General features: G+C 40.3%; 1 protein-coding gene across 3 annotated transcripts in view; it reads left to right on the top strand.

Moving 5' to 3' along the window:
* LOC117382474 (nck-associated protein 5-like) overlaps positions 1-26,166 on the top strand; it is a 229,866-nt gene that overhangs the window by 97,345 nt on the left and 106,355 nt on the right. For all 3 annotated transcript variants that reach the window (XM_055227102.1, XM_033979660.2, XM_055227109.1), the window contains one exon: positions 18,231-18,294. In XM_055227102.1, the coding sequence (XP_055083077.1) occupies positions 18,231-18,294 (64 nt within the window). The remainder of the gene's footprint in view (positions 1-18,230; positions 18,295-26,166) is intronic.

Here is a 26,166-nt window from a genome sequence, read left to right as displayed (position 1 = left end):
GTTCGAGCTAAAGTCCAACCTTTATATATTTATTTATTCATGTATTCCAGAGACCATTAAACTTATATTCTCAGAGTTACAAAGTTTAAATACGTGCACATGGAGTTATGGTGGCTCCTCCGTGGTTTTAAAGTTCCGTCGCCTCATTTTGATCATTCAGTTCTCAAAAATGGCCTTTACAAAGATGAGTTTAACACTGGCAGTTATTGTTTCTAGCTTCATTGCACCGCACCAGCAGAGGCGTAGTCCTAGGAGGAGCTAGCCAAACGCTTAGCCGGAGTTTTATGTTCTACTTTTAGCCGAAATTTATAGCAGTGTCCGTGTGGGGGGTCAGGGCCCTCTTGATCCTGTCAGTCACCCCAATGTCATTTACAAGTCACAAGTGTTCTCCAGCTTGTCCAAGTCCTGGAGACCGAAGAGTCTTTCCGATCTTTTGTGGGAGTAAACAGATTTGAAATGACAGAGGCAGAGCAGTTGATGCGTATCATTAGCGTTCTCACAAGGTCAAAGCCTGAAACACTTACTGTCATCAGGAGCAGACATGTGACTTCCCACACCTCAGCTCACCTCAGGGGCATTCCACCGCACGCACATCACAACCACTCAGGCTAAACGCCATCTTTAAATGTTTTCTGGTGCAGTTAGGGCCCTCCTGGAATTTTAACAAACTTTTTCTTTTTTTAAATGATAAAAAAAGTGCACTATGTAACTTTTCTGGTGGAAAATAACTGCTTGTCTCCATGGGGATTGCATTGTTTTGCCTGAAAAAGTCAACGCTATGTCATTAAAACTTATCTTCCTTCATGTACATAAAGAAAATTACACCAACGAGCCAAGTTACAGGTCAAATCTGTGGAGAGGCGAGCCTGCTTACAGTTATAATGCATGTTTTTCAAGGTATTTATAAGCCAGAAGATGTCCTTAATATCTTTAATACCATAACGTGGAACATTTCAGTAACATCTTCATGGTGACAGCCCGGAAAAGTGACATAGCGCACTTATAAAAAATAGTTTTGTCCTGCCAATGTTTTGATTAAATTTGTCAGAAAGTTATATTTTTTTGGGAGGAAATGTCCAGTAAAGAAAAAAAAAAAAGAAATTACCCAAAAATTGCGGTTTGAAACATACTGTTTTGTAATTGCGAGATAGGGCCATACTAACTACAGCTAAAATAGGTTAGCAAAGACACAAATATATAAGTAAGTAAATACATCTGTCATGTTTTATCACCTTTTTGGCTACATTTTACTTTTAAGCTTTCACCCCTGACCTATGACTCAAACTTTGGCTACCGCGCTAACATAGCAGCAAACATTTACGTGATCTTTCAAATTACACTTGTCGTTCCATCCGCTAAACCGTTTTTTGGCCGACCCACTTTTACCCTCCTGCCCTCCATTTGTGAACCACCCTCCGCTGCACCGCCTTATGTCATGGCAGCACCCTCCAACCACGCCAGACGCTGATCAAATATTAATAGTTAGCATGTTTTTGGACGACATGCTTAGCCACTCTTAGCTTAGCCACTTTTAGCTATAGCAGCAGCTGGTCATATCATTCCACCGCTAGGTACAGATGTGTCACTGGACGGAGGCATTTGAGCCCGCTGCCCTCTGAAAACTACCTGGGGATTACACGCTAAGAGGATTGGCAGAGTGCGCGGATTTGATTTTTTTTTCTTTTTTCTTTTTTTTTATAGAATTAAAAGTGTAATTCTGCCCATCCCATCCACGCTTTATTGTCGCTTGGCTTTCAGACTGATTTGAACGTGGACATTTGTTCCACCACTGTGTCGTGTCCTACATTCAGGCTAGTGTCGGTTAAAAGTCACCAGGGACACGAACGTGCGGAGTATTGGCGGAGTTGGTAGAGAAATAGATATTAATGTATTTTGTAACATTTAGTAATACCAGATAAGTGAATGCAGTGTTAGTGATAAGCAGCAGGTTGGATTGCAGTTGACAAGTGTGACCTGCATAGACTTTTCACTATAAAAAAGATAGTAGATAGTATGTTATGTTTTAAATTGTTAATTTCTATGGCAGCAGTTCTAATTTTTTATCATTCTGGCACCCGTAGATAGGATTGTCAATAGAAAATTATACTATTATCAAAACTAGATACTCATTTGAACATGGATCAGTGCAACACAATGTAGCCCTTTCCTTAATGTCTTTAAAATGATCTTGATATATATATAAACTAAGATTAGTTCACACTAGAAACTACTATCTATCTATATATTCTCTTGAAAGGTACGTTTAATTATAAAAAATGTGAAAAAATGAATAAAAATAAATGTTTTTTATTGTCATTTTGTGCTGTAACTTGCACTTCAGTGAAATCTTTACCGAGATATTTAACCAAATATTTTGTTGACTATTTGATTTTGAAGTAGGCCTATATTTTTGGTTAGTTAGTCCTTTTCTCTTACAGGTGTACCACTTGGTTGATGGAGTAACACCTGATTGCTAGGCTCGCTGGTCTCTCTTCCCATCTCCACCACACCTCCCTTCTATCTACTGTTAATTGTCCAATCTTTCATTGACATCTTCACTGCTGTACCTCCGCTTTCCTCCCTGCGTGTGTCCTACATACCCTGACCTCGGGGGCTTCGTATAGGGACCAGGTCAAAGTGAATTACTGTGGAATGTCGCCGGCTTCAATGGGTGCTCCACAGGGCCCCAGCATGGCACCACTTCTGTTCATATACAAACCAGTGGACTTTTCATTTTAAACCAGTTAGGAGGGCTTTGCGTACTACTTCTAGTCTCCTCACCCATCTCTTGAAATGAGCCTGAAGTCAAAGCATGTGTTTTTTTAATGATAGACTGCCTCCATGACTGCAGGCAATGCAAAGTAATTAAGTCCTTTCTCAATGCATTCCTCCACAACTGCCCCCCTACCTCATCCTACCCTCCCAGCCCCTCGCAGCAGCAGTAGCACGTGGGAACTTAAAAAAACACATTCTAGGTGAGGAGTAGCAGATAGACTGGTATAGACTTGTTTTTAATAGGCCAAGATATCATTAAAGGATTTTGACTGTAGGTTGAATGTCAGAATCGCCGTGAGCTAGAGCAAACTGAACGCCCAACAGGTTCAGCTGGGTTTATTAGCTATTTTCAGATAAAGACGCACTATGTAATATTTCTTGTAGAGTGCACGCACCCGCTTGTCGTCATGGAGATGTTATTGTGTTACGTGGGATGTTACGCCCATGGACAACTATGGAAACCACCTGTACGACTCAGGGATTACACAGATATAAGGCCACATCGGAATATAAAAGAAAGTACTATGATTTAATGATGAAAATTGTGTTTATTATCTAAAGAAAGAGTGTTTTTTTTATTATCATCGTGGTATTGGAATCAGTATTGAGTATCGAGTCTATTCCTTAGTATTTTAGACATCTTAGTATCGTGACAACACTAGTACAGCATTAAATTTATCTATCTCCATGGCGATAATGTGTGGAGAGGCAGGCTAAAACACCCACAACAAAAAAAATAATGCAACTCCGATAAGTTTAATGCCATACTGTGGAATATCCCAGGCAAAGCAATAACATAAATAAAGCCAGATGGGCGACTGCAAACTGAAATAGAGCGCCATTAACACGTTTTCATTGTCTGCTATCGGGATTTTTGCAAGAAACGATAAAAACTAAAATGCTTTTAAACTATCTATAGATATTTTCATGTCGGTGCTTCCATGTTTACAAGTCCAAAAACAACTTGTGTACTTTTTGTCTCCACTCGGTGTCACAGAGGAAAGGCATAAAGTTTAATGAGCCCACTCTATTTATCGCCTGTAAAAACGTTTATTTGTGGCTCGGTGCCGCTCGCCGTGATTCGCCTGTGGACAGCTCTCTCACCCTCTCCTCCTCTCGCTCTCACTCCCTCTCTCTATCCCTCTCTTTCTCGATCTCTCACTTCTTTTTCCCACTTCCTCTCTGCCTGCTCACTCTTTCATCTCTGTCTCACCCTCTCTATTGCTCTTATTCCTTCTTTTACTCTCTCCTCCCTCTCTCCTTTCCTCTTTCACGCCTCTCTTCTTCTTTCTCTCTTTTTCCTCATTCTCCTTCTCCCTAACTCTCTCCTTCTCACACTCTCACTCACCTGTCTCCTCTTTCTTTCTTATTGCGCTAATTCCCTATTTCACTCTCTTTCTCTCCTCCTCCTCAATCTCTCCTTAACCCTTTCACTCTTTCTCTATCCTCCTTTTTTTCTCCCTCCTCTCTCCCCTCTCTTTCTGTATCTCTTCCTCAGTCTCTCTCTCCTTCTCACTTTTTCTTCCTCACTCTGCACTCTCCCTCTATCCCTACTTGTCTTTCTCTCCTTCCACTCCCTCCTTCCTTGTCTGTCTCTCACACTCTCCCTCACTCACCTGTCTCCTCTCTCTTTCTTTCTTATTGCTCTAATTCCCTGTTTCACTCTCTCTTTCCCTCCTCCTCCTCAATCTCTCCTTTCCCCTTTCACTCTTTCTCTATCCTCCCCTTTTTCTCCCTCCTCTCTCCCCTCTCACCTGTTTCTCTCTCTTCCTCACTCTCTCTGTCCTTCTCACTCCCTCTCTCCCCTTCTCACTTTCTCACTTTTTCTCCCTCACTCTCCCCTTCTTTCTCCCTCAGTCACTCTGCAGTCTCCCTCTCTCCCTACTTGTCTCTCTCTCCTTCCTTCCCTCCCTCACTGTCTCTCTCCCTCTCTCTCATTTACACACCTCCCCTCTCTCCCCTTCTTTCTCTCCCTCTTTGTCTCTCTCCCTCACTCCTTCCTTCCCCTTCTCTCCTTCTCTCCCTCCTTCCTTCCTCTATCCTCCCCTCTTTCTCCCTCCTCTCTCCCTCTCTTTCTGTCTGTCTCTCTCCGCCTCATGCTCTCTCTCTCCTTCTCACTTTCTTCTCGTGCTTTCTTTCCCCCTCACTCCCCCCTTCTCTCTCTCCCTCACAACGCACTCTCCCTCTCTCCCTACTTGTTTCTCTCTCTCAACCCCTCTCTTCTTCCTTCCTTCCTTCCTTCCTTCCTGCCTTCCTTCCATCCCTCACTCACCTCTCTCCCCCCTGTTGCTCCTTGTCTCACTCTCCTTGTCTCACTCCCACAGTCCTTCCTTCCTTTCTTCAGCTCTCGCCTGTCTCCCTCACTTTCTTCCCTCTTTCCCTCCCTCGCTTCCTCTCTGTGCTAAGTGATGTCACCAGAGGAGCGGCATTCTTGTGGTTAGAAATGGGTAAGCCGGCTCCGTGTGAGGTCAGCGAGGTGCAAAGTCCTGGATGGTTTTTCACTTAAAGACGACCATTTCACTCCAGGCTCCACTTGGAAAATAACTGTTTATACCGCACTTTGGGCTCGCTAACCGCTTTGGATTTAGCTTGTGTTGTTAGCTATAGGCAGCGACAAAAACAACACTACCAACTATATGTAAACATTACATCACTCACGTTTAAAGCCGCAAGGTGTACCGTCTGCTTGTCGCCATGGAGATGTTATTTGCTTTGCCTGGAATGTTGCGCAATATGACATTAAACATATCCAACTAAAATGAGTCAATCAGGGGATGCTAACAGTGCAAGTTACATGTCAGATCTCCGCTCACTTTAAGAATGCAGTTAAATCTCCTGCATTTGAAATGTTCCACAGTATGGCATTATACATTTATAAAGTTGCATTGTGCACCTATAAAGCATATACACTGTATGTTGTAGTTACACAGTGAAAGTGCTATCCAATTACTTCTACAGCAATTACTTCAACTAGTTCTATACTTAATGTGTACTTATCTTACTATTTCAATACTACAGCTAGCGTTACAACTACTGAAGAGACTACTACTACAATAACTTGCAATATTATTAGTCTACTACTATCAAACAAAACTACTATGGCTGATACTTCGTTTACTACTGGTATTCTGTTACTGCTAATTCCGCTACAATGGCTACTACTACTCTTACTGCAACAAGGTTTCAAAGGTACAACCAAAACTACTACTACTACTACTATTACTGTTACTACCACTTCTACTAAGTCCATAGTACCCCGTGACCAAGATTTACCAATGTCAACAGTAGGTTAGGATTAAAGGTTGGAGGACTGTCAATACACTCCAAAACTACTCTTACAACAACTGCTGCTTCCAAAAGTACAATCAAAACTGCTACTACTACCACTACTATCATTGTTACTACCACATATTATCAAAAGCCCATATTTCCTCCTTGTAATTAGCATGCTTTATGAACGTCGGTAGGTCAGATTGAAGGTTAGAGGGATGTTGACACACTCCCCAACTTGTCTTACAAAAACTACCGCTTCCAAACGCACATCTAAAACTGCTACTTCTACTACTACGACTACTTGTCATCAAAGCTAATCTTTCCTCCTTGTAATTAGCACATTTTACGAACGTCAGCAGTTGGTCAGGATTGGACGTTGGAGTTGGACCGTCGACACACTCCCAACTACTCTTTCTACAAGTACTTCTTCCAAAAGTACGATCAGAACTGTTACTGCTACTATAACCACCAACGCCACTACTACTATGTCAACAAAAGCCCATATTTCCTCCTTGTCATTAGCGCGCTTTACGAACGTCAACAGTATGTCAGGATCGGAGGTTGGAGGGCCATGTCCACAAACTCCCACTATCTCCTGTCATAAATCCGGTTTATAACAGTTTGGAAGGAGCAAACCAGAGCGCGGCCCGGGGATGGAGGTGTCGGTGCAGCTGTGGAGGAAGTGGAGCCGTAAAAGTCCTCCCCAAACACGCTACTTAGAGTTAGCAGTTAGCCATTTGGTGAGCCGAGATGGATACAATGGGCTTGATTGCGTGATTGCTAGCATGCCAGAGGGAGAGATGCAGGCTGCTATGGAGATGAATGGGGAATATGCGAGTAAAGAGAGGTTGTTTATGGCTCGAAAACATTTGGGCTTAGGGATATGATATAGAAATTGCAAATAAAGCAAACGTGCGTAACTTTTTAACCGTAAATACACTAAAATAAAAGCATGTTTCATCTGATTTTGGATGTTTTTGTTGGGCTGAAAAACTTGGTCTTGCATCTCCACAAACCTGACTCTTATTTGGCCTCAAGGAGGGTTTCTTCCTGCTTGTTTCCATGGAGATGTTGTTCTTTTGGGTATAATGTTCCACAGTATGGCATGAAATGTATCTCTCTCAATCAAGAATCTTCCGAAGTATGGTTTTAACTTTCTATTTCCATGGATACATACAAGTGACCCGCAAACTTCACAAGGTTACATACTGTTGCTTTAATTAGTAGCTTTAATATATAATAATAATAATAATAATAAAAAAGAAAACATAATAAAATAGTTTGTCAAAATTGTTTTGTTTTTTTTCACTTTTATTCTCCTTTTTTTTTAATCTGGCAATTTTTTTGTGTATTTATTTATTTATTTTATTGACATACCATTCGTTGACAGTGTGATTCTGTTATTTATTAATAAAAAATGAATACATAATTTTACATTTAACCCTTTATTTCTGCCATTACCATAATATAACACATCTCCTTTTATGCCAGATGCCCTTCCACACCCAACCATCTACATTTATGGCATTTATTGAACCAGTTTTTGGACACATCTAAGTCTATAAGCTGCTATTAATAGAACTAATACCAGATTTATCCAGGTTTGGCACTGGCCCAAACACTTAACCATTTAACAGTGACTTTCCATTAAATAATTCATTGAAAAGTGACGCATCTCTAAGGACTTTATCAGTGTCTGTTGGCGGATAACCCCCTTAACCCCAGTGCTTGTTTACCATGCTATTGTTCCCATTGTAGCACACTGTGTCATTCACTCTTCAGCTTATGTATAGAGCTACTGTTTAGGTTCCACGTGTTGACAAAAGTTGTGGGTTAAACTCCCCGCAGCATCGGCTCAGTGGTCATGATTCAGCGGAATATTCTGGTAGATTCTTGTACGACGATGGGCTATGCTATGCGTGCAGTATAGAACAATGTAAATACAATAGAGTTAATGGAGTATTGAATAGTGGAAAAGAGTAGAAAGGGTTTACAGTTAAGGGATAGTGAAAAGCAGTGATCAATAGCCCCGTTGTGTTTAGCAATCAATGTGCAAAAGTACTTGTGTAATCTAGTAAAAGTTATATTGCTATACTGTAAATGTTCTCACTCTACTGCATTACTTATCCTAACAAACTCCTAACGTCACATGATGATTTGGCAGGTTTAACATCAGATCCACTTCCTGCTGCAACAACATTACTGTGATTGGACAGTGCCGACCGGTGAAGTGCATTGCCCAAAGACACAACAACAACAGCAACATGCATTAATCGTGTTATTGGATGACGCCATTGACATTGCGAAATACAGGATTATCTTTACTTTCATTAGACAACAAACTCGCTTACAGTGTTTTGTCACATCTGTTACCACGCATAGTCATACTTGTACTACTACTACGCCTACTACTACTAGTACAACAGCAAAACTATTAATTAATGACCACTTTACCACTACTGCAACTATAATACCAGAACTTCTACTATTTCTGTTTGTACCAACGTTACCAACAGTTCAACTCAACGAGGATCCCAGATGTGGAAAAGTGAAATTTAACCTGCACGGAGCTTTGTGATTGGTTCGTCTAACTGTCTGTCCTTGCGACCATGTTTGAGCTATTGTATTTGACCCCATTCAGCCACCATACTTGCCAAATCGCCATATTGTTTAAGCTGTTTATCTATATCTCCATGTAAGCCTTTAAGCCTATGGACAAAGTATAAATGCTACTGCTATGCTATCTATATAATACTAGCTAACACAACCTACTATTAGCACCTGCGAAGTCAGCAACAACCTATATATGATGTCATCGCGCGAGATTGGCAATTTTCTACAAGCTAAATAACAATCTAGAGACGCTTAACTGTGAAATTGTTCCCGGGAATGAAAAAAGGGGGTTGTGACGTAAATTGTAGGGCTGTAGTCGTAAAAGAAATTCTTGGTGAAGACGTCCTGCCGAATGATTGGTCGATTTAAAAAGGGGGGCGTGGCAAAAGCTCTCAAAACTATTACGGATCTTTATGAATCTGAACCAAACTGCACCACAAGACTACACCTGAATGATTATTATTTATTTTACATTTCTATGGGATATTAATTGCTAACTTATAACATATTTAGATGACCGTGTTACCTTTTTATTGTTATGAAAATGCTATATTCACCGAAAACAACATATTAGCGTGTTTAATACATTTCAGTTTTGACGCTCTGCACATCACGTCAGGTTTGTGAAGTTATAGTTTATTGTTTTGTACCACGCTTTTGTATATGAAGTATGGATGACCTAAGCTTGGACAGAATCTTACAGCTAACCGTAAAAAGCGTTCAAATAAGACCTGGAAGAGATCGCTAAATTACTCAAACATGCCTGGATGACATGTAAAACCTCTTCAGGCATGTTTAATCTGCCTTTTTACATATAAATACCAAAAGATAACTCGCTAACTTCTCCATCCTGCCGTTGTCCCATGTAAATTTTTCGTAAATCGATGTAAAATGTTTGATCGTCTAAGACACCATCAACCGATTAATCAAAGAAAGGACTAAAGGCCGACAGTCATAGTGAAATGCGTCTCCAGCTGGCATTAAAAATTGAAACGGAGTGGCATGTCCGGGTACGTCTTGTCTAATGTTTTTGCCTCAGTGAAGTCATGCGTGTTTATGGATGTCTAGCCTTCAGATCCCCGCTCCCGGCGCAGACAAGCGGTCATTTTAAAAGTTGGTCCACATTGGATTGTTTGGAGTGGAATTTGTGGTCGGGATGCCGGGGGGATAAGGAAATAGCTGAGGAGACAGGGGAGGTTGGGGTAATCTGGAGAGGACATTCCGGAGATCTGCAGAATTCTTCCCGTCTGCTGTTGTGGAGATGCTCGCGATGTGAGCTCATTGTTTGCGAACTGTTTACAACTTGGTACAGCCGTCATGTGCTGTGACTTTATCTTGTGTGCGGGAAAGCGAAAACATACGGTCGGAAAAATATTTGCGTTTGGATACATCTGTATAAAAGAAGAAAGTACAATATGAAGTTTTTCTTTGGTTCTTGATGTTCCACGTGTGTATAAAACATGTAATTTAAACTGAAGACGTTCCCCAGTGAGTCAAGCATACTAACGCCCATGCTATGCTAACTTGATAACATCGCATAATGTTAAGTGTATCCATAGGTTTCATAGCAAGTAACAATTTACAATATTTTGGTGAAATTTAGTAAAAAGTTTTCAAAATGGCGCCTATAAGGAGAAGCGGAAACCTATAAATTGCTAATGTTTATCATGATAAAAATTAAGATTCAAACCAAGTAAAATTCTCAATACTCCCCAAAATAAATAAAAATAAATAAGTAAATAAATAATAATAATAAAAAGTGTTGACCGATTACTATGTGGTCTTAGAGTTTACAATACATCAAGACCACTCTAAATCTTACTCAGGATTTCGATTTTTATATCAATATCTGATCATAAAGGCTAGTTTTATTATCAATTAGTACCTGGGTAGCATTTTTTGATAACCCTATCTCTATCTACTCCATTCTTTTTGGTCATTTTTAACCTTCTAACACTAGTAAATGTTGTCAGGCTCATAATATACATCGTAAACTCCCAGTATTGACTTGAATGGATGCTTCGTTTTAGCTTATTTTTCATATTTGACTGAACCCGTCTCCTTGTCTTTGTGTGCCCTGCATCGCATTTCACCTCGTCAATAATGGATGATGTTGGTGAGGTAAGGCGCACTCCGGCAGGCAGGCAGGCATGCAGGCTGGGTGGGTGGGTTGATGGGTGGGGCAGTGGGTGCTATGGGCGAGTGGGTGGGCCGGGCGCTGACATGTGTTTTGGGTGCAGATGGGGTTCACTTGAGGGGATGCGGGGGGGACGGGACAGGAGCCAGCTGTGGGTTAGGCATGTGCTACCACGATGTTCTGTATATGATTAATGGAAGGAGATAATAGTGAAAGTAAAAGTCCTCCTCGTAAGATTTGTAAAAAAGTCAAAAGTCAAAATCAATCTTGAAAAAAACATCTGCGTAAATCTGTTTTACTCATATGTCTGGCCAAATTCTTCAAGTCAAAATGATATGTAAACCTCGAGGTGCATTAAATATATCGACTTCTTTTAAATTTTGTTTGAGATGCCATTTATGTCAAGAGTGGGATTCAAACCGTCAACCTGGGATCAGCGGACCAACAATCCAACTGAGCTATTGTCGCCACTTACTTTCAGTCAAATCAACCATTCTGGGAAGAACCTGGATCAGTTTGTTCTCCAAACCCACAAATAATAAAAAATAACCCTAAAATTCACAGAGTTTTAATCAGACTTTTATATTAATTCTGCCTGGACCTAATTACAAGCCTCTAAATCTCATTTTATTACATGCTTCAACTTTGACATGGGAATTTCCAAACCCAAAACATATATATTTATTTTCCAAGCGGGATTTGAAATTTGATGTTCCTCTGTGTCGAGCTTGTTCCCACTTTTAATGAGAGTAGATCTGACGGAAGCCAAAATCTACAGAGAAAATCTCAGCTTCACAAAGAGCGCAGCCATGTTTCTGTACTCCAAAGGGTTCAGACACAGATTCAGTTTGAATTGGAAGTTTTAGGGAAAAAATAGACCTTATTGGAAAGGGTTAAGATCCAGAGATGAAGGATGGGTCAAACGCAGAGAACCGAGTGTCCACACCAACTCATTAGACTTTACCTTAAGTTATTAGGCAAGATGTAGGTTCATTTAAGACGAAAAAAAACCGCAGTCCCACGTCTGATTTTGACCTCTTTCTGGCAACATCCCGTCTGCCTTTTCCCGCCATTCATAAAACCACTGGCTTCGTGTTGACTCTGTTCTTACGCACATGAGCGCTGTCTGTTTTGTTACGCAGCTCGGTTGGATGTTATAACTTTTGGAGCGCTCCACCAGCCCCATTGTCCCATTTTCGAGGGGACACCGCGGACTTTTGGACAGTCCACTGCATTATATAACAGGGCTAGCGAGGGATTAGTACTGGGAAAGCCCTGATCTGAGAGGGGTAGACAGTATTTTTGGATTGATTCCGTTACTGTGGTATTGCGTGGATGCTTTTAGCCCAGCAGGACGCTAATACAGGGCGGATTTGAGGTCAGGACGATATTTGGAGTCTCCCTTAAGGCCAAACTGGTTTAGAGGGATTGTGATGTTGAACTGTTTAAATGTCAAATGCTGAAATAGCAGAGGATTCATACACAAAAATGTCATGGGTCAAAATAGAAGTGGAGGTGGTGGGAGGAGCAGCTGTAGTAGCAACAGTAGAAGTAATACATGTAGTAGTAGTAGTAGTAGCAGCAGCAGTTGTAGTTGTTGTTGTAGTTATAGTAGTAGTAGTTGTAAACAATGTAGTGGGAACAGCAATAGTAATAGTAGTAGTTGTTGTTGTTGCAGTTGCAGTAGTAGTAGTTGCAATTGTAGTAGTAGTTGTTGTAGTAGTAAGTACAGTCGTAGTAATAGTAGCAGTAGTAGTTGTAAACAATGTAGCAGCAACAGTAATAATAATAGTAGCAGTAGTAGTAGTCGCAGTTGTCGTAGTTATAGTAGTCATTGTAGTCGTAGTTGTAAATAATGTAGTGGCAACAGTAATAGTAGTAGTTGTTGTAGTATTACTATTAGTAGTAGTAGTTGCAGTTGCAGTAGTTAATAGTTGTGGACAATGTAATGGCAACAGTAGTAGAAGTAGTGGTAGTATTGGTAGCAGTTGTAGTTGTACTAGTCATTGTAGTTGTGGTTATAGTAGTAGTGGTAGTTGTAAACAGTGTAGTGGCAACAGTAGTAGTAGTTTTTGTTGCAGTTGTAGTAGTTGCAGTAGTAGTAGTTACAGTTGTAGTAGTTGCAAACAATGTAATGGCAACAGCAGCAGTAGCAGTAGTAGTAGTAGTAGTAGCAGTAGTAGTAGTAGTAGTAGTCATGCTTATAGCCCTAGTTTTAGTACTAGTAGTAATAAGTGTAATATCAGGAGTAGTGTTCCAGTAGCAGTGGCAGTGAGCATTCGTCTTAAAACAAGTTGGTAGTTTGAAGCACGCCCTGGTCATTTCATACTGTTGTTGTGTCCTCGGGCAAGATACTTCAACCCAGCACTCACATCTGGCAGTGACATGATTTGAGTAAAAGTCGACAGATCTGGTAAACATAATTCCCCCGGCAAGTGAAGGAAACGCTTTACATCAAGTAACCACTCACCCATTCACACACACACACGCAGACTCTGGGGTTAAGTGTCTTGCCCAAGGAGCTGGAATGTGGGAGCTGGAGTCACACCGCCAACCTTCGGATCAGGGGACGGACTCTCTACCAACTGAGCTACTGTCGCCCCACAAGGTATTACATATTTTTAATGGGAAAAGTCCTCAAACCCATGAATACTGTGCCAAAACGGGCTGTACTGCATTCACCTCAAAAGTGCAGTAGTAGAAGTCCACTTTCCCCTCATCTGTGCCACGCTCCATTAACTTCCCATCCGTCAGCAGTCCAGTGACAGCGGGGTAAACTCCGCCGCACCCGTCCAGGTATAAATCATGTGGGTGGAGTGGTGGAGGTCAGCAGTGGTCAGCCCTCCGGAGAGCCAGCGGAGCCCGGGTCAACGAGAACCGGGGGGGGAGGTCTGAGCTACGGCTACTGCGCGGGCTAGCGGGCCAAAGAAATGAAAACACAGTCACCTGTCAGCGCGCGGGAACGAATGGTGGATTTAGCTGACAGCAGAAAGAACGGACGAGATTTTGTTTGTTCAAGTGTGGATGGATTGTAAACAGGATCGCTCGAAAGCTAGAAGGTAGAATATGGCAGTTTGAAGGCAAGGTGAGGAAATAGGTTGTGGATTTTTAGGTTTAAGTAATAGGATTATGTCCGTGTCCAGAAGTATTGACGAAAAGACTGAAATATGAACTGACAAAGTAATACAAAAATCACATTTCAGACCGTGTTTGTACAGATCTAAACTACAGGGTTATCAGATTTTATGCAGAATAAGACGAGGTTTTGTTGTTTGTGGAAGAAATTAGCTACGTGCTGCGTCTATTCAAACTATTTCAATTTCTTTACGATTAATCTTGCAGCCCTATTATGTAGTGCAGTCTGTGTTTATGTATTCTGTTCAATCTAATTCCAATTTTCTTTTGGATGTACCTGTGATGACAATATGAAATCCTTAATAATTTTCAAACTTTTATATTCACGTCACCAGTAGCGTTCAGCTCCAGTCCAATGAAGTTTATCGAGGCTAGCAGTTATAGGACTTACATATTAGGAATGCTGACCGTGAGTATCATAGCAACCAAAGAGCCAATCTGGAGGCAAGTTGCTGAAGTTAACGCCCCTCCCTGCCCTCACGGCTCGTTTAGCAGGAGGTGGACGCTTAGAAACGCTGTCAATCAAGCTGTTGCTAACACTAGTGGGAGCGACCTCGGGGAAAGAAGGCGCTTGATTTGTCTATTATTAATGTTCATATCTTGACTCGCTGATAAAATAGCGAAATAAAAATACCAGGATCATGTAGAGTGGGTCAATATGAACATTTTAATACCAAAATGCAGCAGATACGAAAAGAGGGGCAACAGTTTTCTAATGTAAAGTGAATTGGACCCAGCGCCCATGCTCACTTCCTATTCAGAACGCGGCGGCTATCAGGTTAGGTACGTCCGTTTATCTATACAGCCTATGCGCACACATTATTCTACTCAATAGCCATTTGCGGTGTTCATTTAGAAGCTGTGAAATCCTCCATTCGTTTTCATTATTGTTTGTAATGACGAGAGGTTTCATATTTTTCTAATTAGACAAAGTAAAATTACTCATTCGGCTAATGGACAATGTAAACAGTGCGACGCTATCAGATGGAAACACCGATACAAGCCAAGTTCTAATGAATGTTAATTAGCCCTCCATTAAACAACTCATTTTAGTTTATATTGCAATTATGCTGTTGAGTTCAGCGATCCAACATTTGTCATCATAATGCATTTTCTGCCATTTGCGAGTACAGCGCTACGATTGTTTGCTAGCGATAAACTTTGACACAACATCTTGGGACTATTGCGCTAGTTTACACAGCTGGGAGGAATTTGGGAATCTTTTATTAATTTGAAAATAAAAAATACATTACGTACCCCAAATTGCTAGCACATGCATTCAACTGTATGTCATCACTTAGCGTCCTGAAGGCTAGTCGACTACTGCTTCTCAATTGCTGTAATAACAAATTGGTCTATATTCGACGATGATTTTTTCTCCAGGCTCGAACATGCTAAAGTGGTTCGGAAATTTAACCCCTTACAAGCCAGCGCACAGCCATAACACAGACAAGAGGAATGCCAAGCTAGTGTCGAGTAACCAAACAGAATGAGCGTTGAGGGCTTCCAGAAGGCTAACCCTACTGCTAGCGGTGTGGTAATGTTGTGATGTCAAATGGGGATTTGGAGCAGAGGTGCTGACATGTTTGGAGAGCGGGCTAACGGTGTAGTAGCAAAAGTGTGTCTGGGTGGGTACGTCATACTAAAACATAGAACAAGTGAGGAAAGGTATGCGAAGTTAGCAAGGTCGCGTAATCTCACTCTATACTTCTTTAAAGAGTAAGGTTAAGATTGTGTTCTTTGTGTACGTGATTTTTACTGTCTTAAAATGCGAAAAAGAGGACTAGTTCATAGCTGGTCTGAAGTTATTCCTAGCGTTCCGAGCATCCTAATTATTCTCGGCGTTAAGGTTATAAGCTCTTCTTGCAACTTTCAGAGTTTTTCCGTCACGGTCTATACTCAAGGAAGACATTTTTTATCTCAAATACGTGGAAAACTATGTACTTTAAATGGTGAATATTACGCTAAATTCACTTTGTAGCTTGTCAACTTGCAATGTTCAATTTTCATGCGTTGCGTTTGAGAAATCATGGATGCTACGGCCAAGCTATGTCATGCTGTGATATCCAACAAATGCTCCTCTGTGTTTTTAAAGTACGTGCACCTTCATCTGACTTGTTCTGACCAACACAGCGCAGGAATTGTTTGGATTACAGAAACGTCAGGGGTTGGTTGTTGGACTATCTCTCAAAAGAGCACATACGGGCTTTGTTTCCCTGCGTAAGACAGGCACATTTTCACAGTTCAAGTCAAGTAAAAGAAAAAATCTATTCTGTCAACTGGACAAAAAGTTATTTGAGTGAAGACGTTTCGCTGCTCATCTTAGATATTTCCACCAGCAATCTGACCAGAACTGAAGAAAGCAGCTATCTGAAACTAACACACCTATTTGTAAACCGTTTTTGTTTGTTGGCTGGGTGAAGTGTGAACCATACTTGAGTCACATTTTGCATAATCATTCAGGCCCCTAATGGTTGCTCTCACACCTATTTGCATACTGGCTAGCGCTATTGTTTTCCTTGTTTTGTACTAATCTAGAGATGTCAATCAAGCAATCCCTTCTATGTGAGGCCATGTAAGTACAGTAATAGATTTGAAAAGAAACCTGTAAGTATGATCTGTATTTTCAAACAAATAAAAACCCAATTACTCACCGATGGCTAATTCGCTAACACTACACACAACAAGGCTATTTAGGCCCCTAGTACAAAAGGCCACTCAATGTGTCATGTCCAAAGAATGCATATGTACAACAACCTTTAGTCAAGTACCGTAACTGCTACACTTTTAACTGCTCCCATTTTTTTATTAGCAAACAACACCTTCATGAATGCAGGCGCCCACACCTCAGTCAATGAACGCATTACCTGCTAGCTACACACCTACTTCCTGCCAGATTTGTCACCTCGTCCACCAACGTGTACCACTTTGACAATCCCTACTGTATACTTAGGTCGTATCACGTTAGGAAGAGGAGTTAGGTTATTCCAAACCAGACAAGTCGAGATCAGCAAAGTCTAGATCAGCAAAGTCCAGACAGTGGAGTCATCCAACGATTCCCCCCAGCTGCGACTTAATCACAAGGCTGTAGGCGACAAGTAAGCCAATAGAACAATACCGTCTGAAAAGCAGTTAGTCATGAGGTTATTTTTGGAGATTAGCTGGAGGGGGGGTTCCATGCTAGAAGGCCGTGTCTACGTGTTGTTGTTATTAAATGTCTGAAGAGAATAACATTGGTATTCATGTCACGAATTTGGAGTGAATCTCTGTTAGTTGTTGAACTTTAGCTTCGGAGACAGTTTACACTTTTGAGGTTGCATGTTTGGTAAGAATGTTAAGATAAGCAAACTTCTACAGGAATTGCTAAAACGTACTGGAAATTTTGGTGATTTTTCTGAAATATAATGAAATAATGCCTGATTTTTTACTGTTTTAAAAAGGCTAAAAAGGCAGGACTAGTTTATTTTAAATTAGATTTGCAGTGGTCCAAAGTTATTCCTCAGTTACATTGCATTCTGAACATCCTAATTATTCACAGAGATGAGTTTATCAGCACGTTTCACAACAGACTGGAGTAAAACTAACAACTAGCATGCTAATACGCAATACCTGATTATCAAACAATAAAACGCCGACAGATGCAGACAAGACACAGCAGCCATATTTTTGGACCTCACCATCATTAACTAGTACAACACAAGTATATAGTTCCAGGTACATCGGTCATTAATTATACTTGGATCAATTGGGCTTAAATAGTAAAACGTCCTTCGGTGAACTTTGTAACACTTTTTTACGTCCACGATTGACAGATAAACCCACCCACAAAAAATATTGTTTGGTGCAACTTTTGGGAATTCTTTAAAAACTGCTTAGAGTTATTGTTGCACTGGCATTTCATGAAAGAACTCCCCTTTAAGAAACTCCACTTGAATCCAGGCGGTAGTTTTAGTGAGTGGCTATGCATCTGGGAGCCATTTCTCTTTCTTGTCCATAAGATTTGTTGCTTTCTGGCTGTATAGCTGCACCCCAGGAGACCTCTGCGCTCTCTGGCTCTTTGTTATCCGTGCCAGTGTGCCAAGATTTATCCCATTAAATCCCGGAATGCCCTCCTCCTCACGTGGAATTCTTTGTTTAGTCCTGGCTAGAACAAGGATGCCCTAATGCCCCCTTTTTCTTTTCTCATTGTGCTATTTTAGTCCAAACTCCAAGCTATGTTTACAGGGAGTTGATGCTATCTTAAAAAACTTCTTTGATGACATGTTGACACACAGTTCTTTTTCTTGTCTTTGTTTAGGGAAAAGTTGGCCGTGGCTCGACTACAGAGGGAAGTGGCAAGGAGCAAGAGTGAAGAGACAATGGTAAAGTATGGGGCTTGTAATCAGCACGCAGTTCGGGATACCGCAGCCAGTGTGTTAGTCACGCTCGGGTTAGCTCGCTGCTGGCACCACACTGACGCGATTGTTGTTCTGCTTAGTCAGAGGCCAGGGCATGTGCCGGGATGAATCGCAACATTGTCTTAGCAGGTTAAAGAAAGAACGCTGCGGTAACCCTGCTTAGAAAATTCCAAAAGGTTAAACTAAAAATATTGAAGGCAAAAGTGCATTTGGTTCAGAGCTGTTTCAAGCTACATGTAAGTCACGATAACAAATTTTGAAGTTTGATATTGCTTAAGTAAAATATACATGATAAACAATAATATCAAAACTCATTTATACCACTGACGTAATAACCCAAGAGCAGATTTAAACCGCAAAAAACATTCAAAATGTACAATATCGTTAAAAAAATCACGAGCTGCAATAAAACCACATATTTAAATGCTATAGTACTTAGTTTGCATCTGTAATAAATCAAATAAGTTATTAATTCAAACTTTCATGGCTTCAATCTTATCACATAGGCAAAAAAATAACTACAAAATTTCCAGTAGTGCAAAATAAATGTTCACATGATCAATACTGACCCTCAAAGATATACTGTTCCAGCTTCATATATTGAACGATGAGTGGATGTAGTGATTTTTGTGACAGGCCTAGCTACAAGAAGACTAGGCAACTGCATCGCTCTCCAATGTACTGTTTTTTCCCCACACAAGTTTATAAAAAAAAAATTCAGTTCATCATTATTTTATGTATATTTTATTGACAAAAGACAATATTTTGATGGCACGTACTACATATTAGGGCTGAACGATGCCTTTTAACAATAGGATTCTGTTCAAAGTTCACATTATAAAGTGTCCAGAATAATTGAGAAGACGAGTCTGAAAGATAAGACTTACTACATAGAGTTTTACAATATTTGACAAAGGTCTTGCTGTGACTCCATTGTAAACAGTCTATGATAATTTACAAGGTTTTATGGTTAAATTATGTGCTTGTTGTACTGGCTGATGTTTTAATACCAAACTGATTTTTTTTGTTTGTTTAATTCCAAAGTATGAGTGAGATCAATTTGAATCTATTGAGATCTCATATCATGCAGTTTTAGTTTTAGGAATGTCGGTGTATTGTCTTTTGTTATGTTGCATGAAAAGACACATTGATATCAGGTGCGCTTCTGTTTGGGTGTACATGCGATCAGAGCAGCTGACTGTAGCTCTCAAAAACGCAATTACCAGCATGCCCCAGTGATGGCTGTGGGCCTAAAGCAGCCAAACCAGCGCTAGTTTAAAGCGTTCACACCGTATTCTTTATTGATCCCTGAAGGGGCAATGCTTATTTTTCTTCTTGCGTTTCCCCCACAGTGAAGAACAGTGGAGAAGGTCAAGTCTGAGGGTCAAACAGAGAACAGCGCCCCCGGAGGTTGGGGAGTAGAACATAGTTAGCTGGAGGCGTTAGCTACAGCTTCTTGGTGTCAATACGGATTGAGCCGTAACCTTCAGATTGCAGATTGTAATGGACTGAAAGATAGATATGCAGAGGAAGTTTCAGAGGCAGGCATCTGGACACAGTTTTTGAAATCTGTTTGATATGGTTGTCATATTAGCTTGATGCAATTAGTGTATAATTGGTAGAGCTAAACGGTAAGGCATGACCACGCGTCTACTGACAGTATTGTTACGCTAAAGACTGTATAACTTGTGATTCAAGAATAGACTAAAATAAGGAAGCGCTGATTGATTATGCTAACTTTGGCAGTGAGCGTAGCAATTTTCCCTTGATAAAAATAAAAAACTGTTAATTAAAAGCAGTTACTTTGGTAGCAAACAGAGTTATTATGTCTTTTTTGCAATGGTATTGTTAAAGAAATGGTATGTAGTCTATGCTCTTACATCTTAAAAAAAGTTACTGTAATCACAATAGCCATTCTCAGTATATGTACATATCTCATTTGAAAGCTCAGAACCTCCAGAATTCACTCACTGAGGCTGCAGATACTGGGCATGGCGACTCAGGTCAGAGAGATTTCAGCATTGAAACTGGCAACAGAAATGAGAGACTCGTGAGGCTCATTCTGCTTTCTGATTGTTTGTTGGTTAGTTACTTAGTTAAATTAGTTAGTTGGATAATCATCTTGAGAACCAGAATACCAAACCATTACATTTGCTGTCGTATCCAGTGTTTTTGTAATTAAGAATAATCAGCATTAGACTTGTTATCAGTAAAAGCTATATTTGATTTGAATATGTTTACCTCAGAGGACATAGACAGGTCATATTTATAGAATTTAAATAAAAAATATATACAGTTCCTTTAATAATCCCAAAACCTGTACAGAAATTGAGGTTATTCTGACTTTAAAATCTAATTTGACTGGAATTCAAGACGTTTCAAAAACCGAATCACACTGGCCAAGAAGCTTAATGACTGCACATAGCCAGTTTTTGCATTTGTATATTTGCAGTTAGCACAAAATAACATAGGCTAAGTCTCGGGCTCCTTTCATAATACTGGCTATCATCGTCATCTAGTAACTTTCCCCTGTTGATAGTCATGCCTAACTCATTTTCCCACTCAGGGCTCTAATCAACCGCTCCTTTCCCTCCTGGGGCCTGATTTTCACACTATATCTATGGAGGAATGGAATGCGTACAACCTCTGGAAAGCCCTCATATCAGCGGCTAGCATCACATACACAGGTCGAACAGTTTCCCGTTTGCTGTGCTAGCTTTATTCACAGACAAAAACATACTGTATGTTTTAAATTGGCGCCCATTCACAGTAATATAAATGGCACGGGTACTTAAATAAACCACAAAATCCGCATACCATCTACATGTTTTAAGTAGAAAACTGGCATTAGCTTGTTTATAGGATATGTTCATCTAATTATCAAGTGAATTAGGTTAGCTAGCATTGGCGTAATTACATTTATTTAGCTTGTTTCCTTGAGTTAAGTTGGTCTTGGTTGTATGTTGACTTTTTTGCTTTAAGAAGTTTGAGGTGTAATTAGAAGTAGTTTTATCCAATGTAGATAAATATATTACGTTTGAATGAAAAATGAGGAGTTTTGAAGTCATTTCCCCATGCTAATATGCTAGCAAGCCAAGGATGAGGAAATCACACGCACAATTTTAACGTTTTTCCACAGACCGTATATATAAATGGACATAGCTAACCTGCTAGCCACCGCATTCCAAATAGGAAGTGAACATTGGCGCGCATCCGGCTCCATTGATTCTGACTCCAATTCACTTTCTATTGAAACTGTTGCCCCTCTTACCATAAGCCTGTTATTTTGGTCTTAAAATGTTCATATTAACCTGCGCTACATGATCCAGGTATTTTAATTTTGCTATTGTGTCCATAAATCAAGATATGAACATTAATAACAGACAAATCAGGCATCTTCCTTCCCCGAGGTTGCTACCGCTAGAGTTAGCAACGGGTTTGATTGACAGCGTTGCTAAGTGCCCGCTCCATGCTAAACCAGCAGTACGATAAGGGGCATTACTCACTCCAGATTGGCTCTTTGGTTGCTATGATACTTGCGGTACGAAATCCAAATATGGAACTCGGCTCTAAATTCACCTTTATAACTGCTAGCCTTGATGAGCTATGGGTGACGTCACACTCCCTTAATCCACTTCTTATATACAGTCTGTGCATTTTTGTTTAGCATTTTTCATCGACATACTGGATACTGGCCATAGCACTATTAACCTAGGCTATAGCTTGCTAGTTTGTACTCCGCTATCCTGGTGAAATTTAACTAAAGTGCAATTTTTGACCAGCTCTCATGCCCATAACATTTTTTTGTAAAAGAGTGGTTTTGATATTTTCCTGTTCTGAAATTACCTCAAAAACAGTCTGAGTCACCATAGCAGACTGCCATCCCACACTTCTTTAGATCAATATTTTCAAAACCTACTTTGTTTTCAATTTGCGGCGCGCCATGGCTTACTACCCCGGGGCACGTGTGTATATAAAGTAATTGAATTTATGCCTATGCTTGTCGGCCTGTCAGCGCCTCCTCCTGTAACATCAACCCCTGACCTCACCGGGCCTGTCAAACCTACAACGTCCTCCTCTACCCCCAGCTACCCGACGTGCTAATTATTACTCTTTAACGTTAGCGCATTAGCCCGGCGCATGCTAGGACTTGCGAGAGGAGGATGAGTTATCTATGCCAGACAGGAGGATGGGTAGGTTTGGAGGGGGGTGTACCCGAGAATAAAAGCACAGTTGGGAGGGGGATCGCACTAAGCTCCATTCGAAATTGGGATTATCGCCTGCCGGATTCCCCCCTTGCCACTCTCTCTCGCTGGCATTCTTAGCGTCGGCAATAGAAGTGAGAAAAGAGGCTGCTGCGTTGAAGAGATAATGGTAGTGCTAGCGAAGTGAAGTTAAGTAGACTAGGATACCCCCGGTCTGCTCCCTATGCCCATCCCCACTTGATCGAGAGGAGATGCCATGGGACCCTCCAAAGTGCAGCGCAGTTTTAGCATGCTACATCCATTAGCGTCTTGTATATCAAAGCTAAACAGTTGTACATTGGTTCCTTTTGCTCTGAGGATCCGCTGAGAATGAGTACTACACTGGCTACGGTACAGGCCGTTTTATAAATCAAGTTAACGTGACTACTATCATGAACAGCATTGTGTTGTTTACTTTGAACAGTTTATATTTCTTAAAGAAGACTTATTGCGGTTGTGTCTGCTATGTAGTTATAATCTATGAAACCCGTGAATCATTATGCTGTAATTTACACATTTTAAATCATAATATTCATCTTAAACGACTTCATAAAACTACGTGTGCAATGGGAGCTGACGTCACTGTAAACGTCATCACAACAAAGAGTCAGCTACTTCGAAGAATAGCTATAAGATAACGCTAGCGAAGAAGCAGATTTTTAAAAATTCGTACCAAAATGGCTACACAACACTGCCGAATCATACATGTATTATCGGAGAACGAATTATTATTGGAGAACGAAGTAAGTACAGAGCAGTAACCGTGTGCTGGTGGTGGTGAAAACGGGGCTTGATCGGCAATATGGTGTCTCGAAAATAAGCTTAAAGATAGCTCAAACATCTATGAATCACTCTTTTTTTTGTCATTAAAGTATCCATGAATCACTCTTAATACAACTCCGGGTGAGTAAATTCTGAAGGGAAACAACTATAGTGTGGTTAAAAGGTTTGCATAACACGTGTGCTTTAACCTATTTTATACAACAAGGTTATTATTAAAACGTGCTATTGCTAATTGTTGCTTGTAATCCATCGTTTCTTTGAATTACTGAGCCTTTACTCTCATCGTTGACAAGTCATGGACCAGCAGCCAGTAGCAATTTGTCTTAATTATATATGCAAATCCAGTCAAATAACCAGTGTAAGCCTTTTGTTGGTTTTCAGACCTACTTCTTTCTGGAACTTCACTCCACTAAAATGAGCTAACTCCATTTCTATAGCATCAGTAGTGAGAAGAATGGCATTTTTACTAGGCGCTAAATCACACTGGCGCGATTGTACTGGCCCTGCTCTGGCTTCCATACACAAGCGCTGTGTAAATAACAGTATTAACAGCTGGGGACCGGGGACCGCTGCTTCACGAGCGCTCCTGTGGTGTGGTTACTCGCTCCAACAAAACATGCACATTCACACAAGCCACAGACACTTAGAAACGCGAGGTAATTTGTTGTGAGAGTGGAGTGGGCGGGGTCTGCGAAATGGAGGAAGTAGTTTGGGTTTGATAGTGTTTGTGTAATTAAACTGTTTTGATTGGATTAAAATGGGGCCACGTGTTTTTTTTCCTCAAACCCTCAGTGGATCATAAATGAACTACAGCAACTACAGCCAAGTTTTAGTGCTTTGTCTTTTTGTGACTTGTCTCCGTGGAGATGTTACTGTTGGACACAAGGAGGTGACGTCAGCTGGCCAAGTTACAGGTCAGCTCCGTGGAGAGGCGACCCCGCTCACAGTAAGAACGCATGTTTAAACTTGCAACTGAATAAATGCAATGTAACTTCATAACTTCAACGCCATATTGTAGAACGTCACCGGCACATCTCCATGGAAACAAGCAGGTGGCACACTCTGCACTAGAAATGTTACATAGTGCAACTTTAATTCAAATACAGTGTTTTGTTTTGTTTTAATTCAATGTGTTTATTTTATTTTATTTTTTCCTAAAACTCAAAATCTTTCAGTACTTTACTATTATATAACCAATATATATATAAAAGGCTGCAGTAATAATAGTAGTAGTAGTAGTATGATTGTAAAAGTAGTAGCAGTAGGAAAAAGCAGCAAGATGGTGGATGTAGTATTCAAAGTTACAATACAGTAGTTGCGTAGTAGTTGTCATTATAGATTTTTTTACTTATTTTTATACTTATTTTTTTACTAGGCAGTAGTCGGAGCTATAGCAGTACTACAAATTGTCGTATTAGGTAAAAGTAAAAAGTGGTAACCGAAGTATTAATAACAGTAGCAGTAGTGGTAGTTACTGAATTTGCAATAAATACTTTGCATGTGATTGGCGTACCCTCCGCTAGAAGAGTTACATGGTGCAACTTTAATTGAAATACAGTATTTTTTTTTATTCAGTGTGTTTATTTTATATATTTTTCACTGTTCATAAGTTCACTGAAATACAGATCTATGCCTCATTAGCTCTCAAACTCTCAATCTTTCAGTACTTCACAGCTAAATACTGTATAAAGCGGGTTCTCCGGAGGTCAATTATGAATATGGTGCCGTGTTGACTCTGTGCTTAATTTCCATATTCACGCTCTGTTAAGCCGCTGAGTGCCGGTGTGTTTGATTGACAGTTGGCAGGCAGTGTGCGTCTGTCCTCTCTCTCCTCTGATCACTCAAGCACAAATTCATTAGGCCCCTACCAGCTACTATCATGTTCCAGCTATTCTGTTTTTACAAAGGTGTGTCGCGTTGAAGCACGGGCCCAAAGAACAGACACTGGCTCTAGTTTTGACTTGATAAGACACTGTTTGGTTTCAGTTGTCACAGGCCATTTAGTTTTGTCTAATTGGATTTGTTTATTCAAATTAAGGACATATTATCAAGTTTCTCTTTAAAATTTTGACTTTTGACCCTCTAAGGCTGCTGTATTTTAGTTTTGTTTTTTTAATGGAAATATTCAAATGACTATAAATACATACAATAGATACTTTCATGTAAACTTGCAAAAATATAAAAAATATAAACAATTTATCATAGGCTATTCAAACATGTTATTGCATAGTGCTGCTACTACTTATGTTACTACAACTACTTCAACCATTTCTAAACGTTTCAACACTTTTAAGTCAATAATACTTTTTTACACTTTTGATAACGTTGTACGTACCTCAAACCTCAAACGTACCTGACAAATTCAATTTTTCCCTGTATTTGAGCAAAATTTACCTGCCCCAGTACAGATATTTTGTATAAGGTCAAAAGGTCAAGGTCATGTTTGCTGTGTTCTGCCTGTATTATAAAGCGTTATGTTGTCTGAAAATTGGAAAATACGCATTAGCGAGTTGTTAGCGTGAGAGTTGTTAATATCAAGTTGTTAGCCCGCATGTTGTTAGCATCGAGTTGTAAGTGGGCGTTGTTAGTGTGAGGTGTTAGTTGTTAGCGTGCGAGTTGCTAATGTGCGAGTTGTTGCCGTGCAAGTTGTTAGTGTGCGAGTTGTTAGCATGCGAGTTGTTGACATCAAGTTGTTAGCGTTGTTAGCATTGAGTTGTTAGCATGTGAGCTGTTGACATCGCGTTATTAGCGTGCATGTTGTTAGCGTAGAGTTAGTGCGTTAGTTGTTAGCGTATGAGTTGTTAGCATC

This window comes from Periophthalmus magnuspinnatus, chromosome 2, assembly GCF_009829125.3.
Source record: "Periophthalmus magnuspinnatus isolate fPerMag1 chromosome 2, fPerMag1.2.pri, whole genome shotgun sequence".
Taxonomy (NCBI): domain Eukaryota; kingdom Metazoa; phylum Chordata; class Actinopteri; order Gobiiformes; family Gobiidae; genus Periophthalmus; species Periophthalmus magnuspinnatus.
The sequence above is the reverse complement of the archived record's forward strand: the minus strand, read 5'-3'. Positions and strand labels throughout refer to the sequence as shown.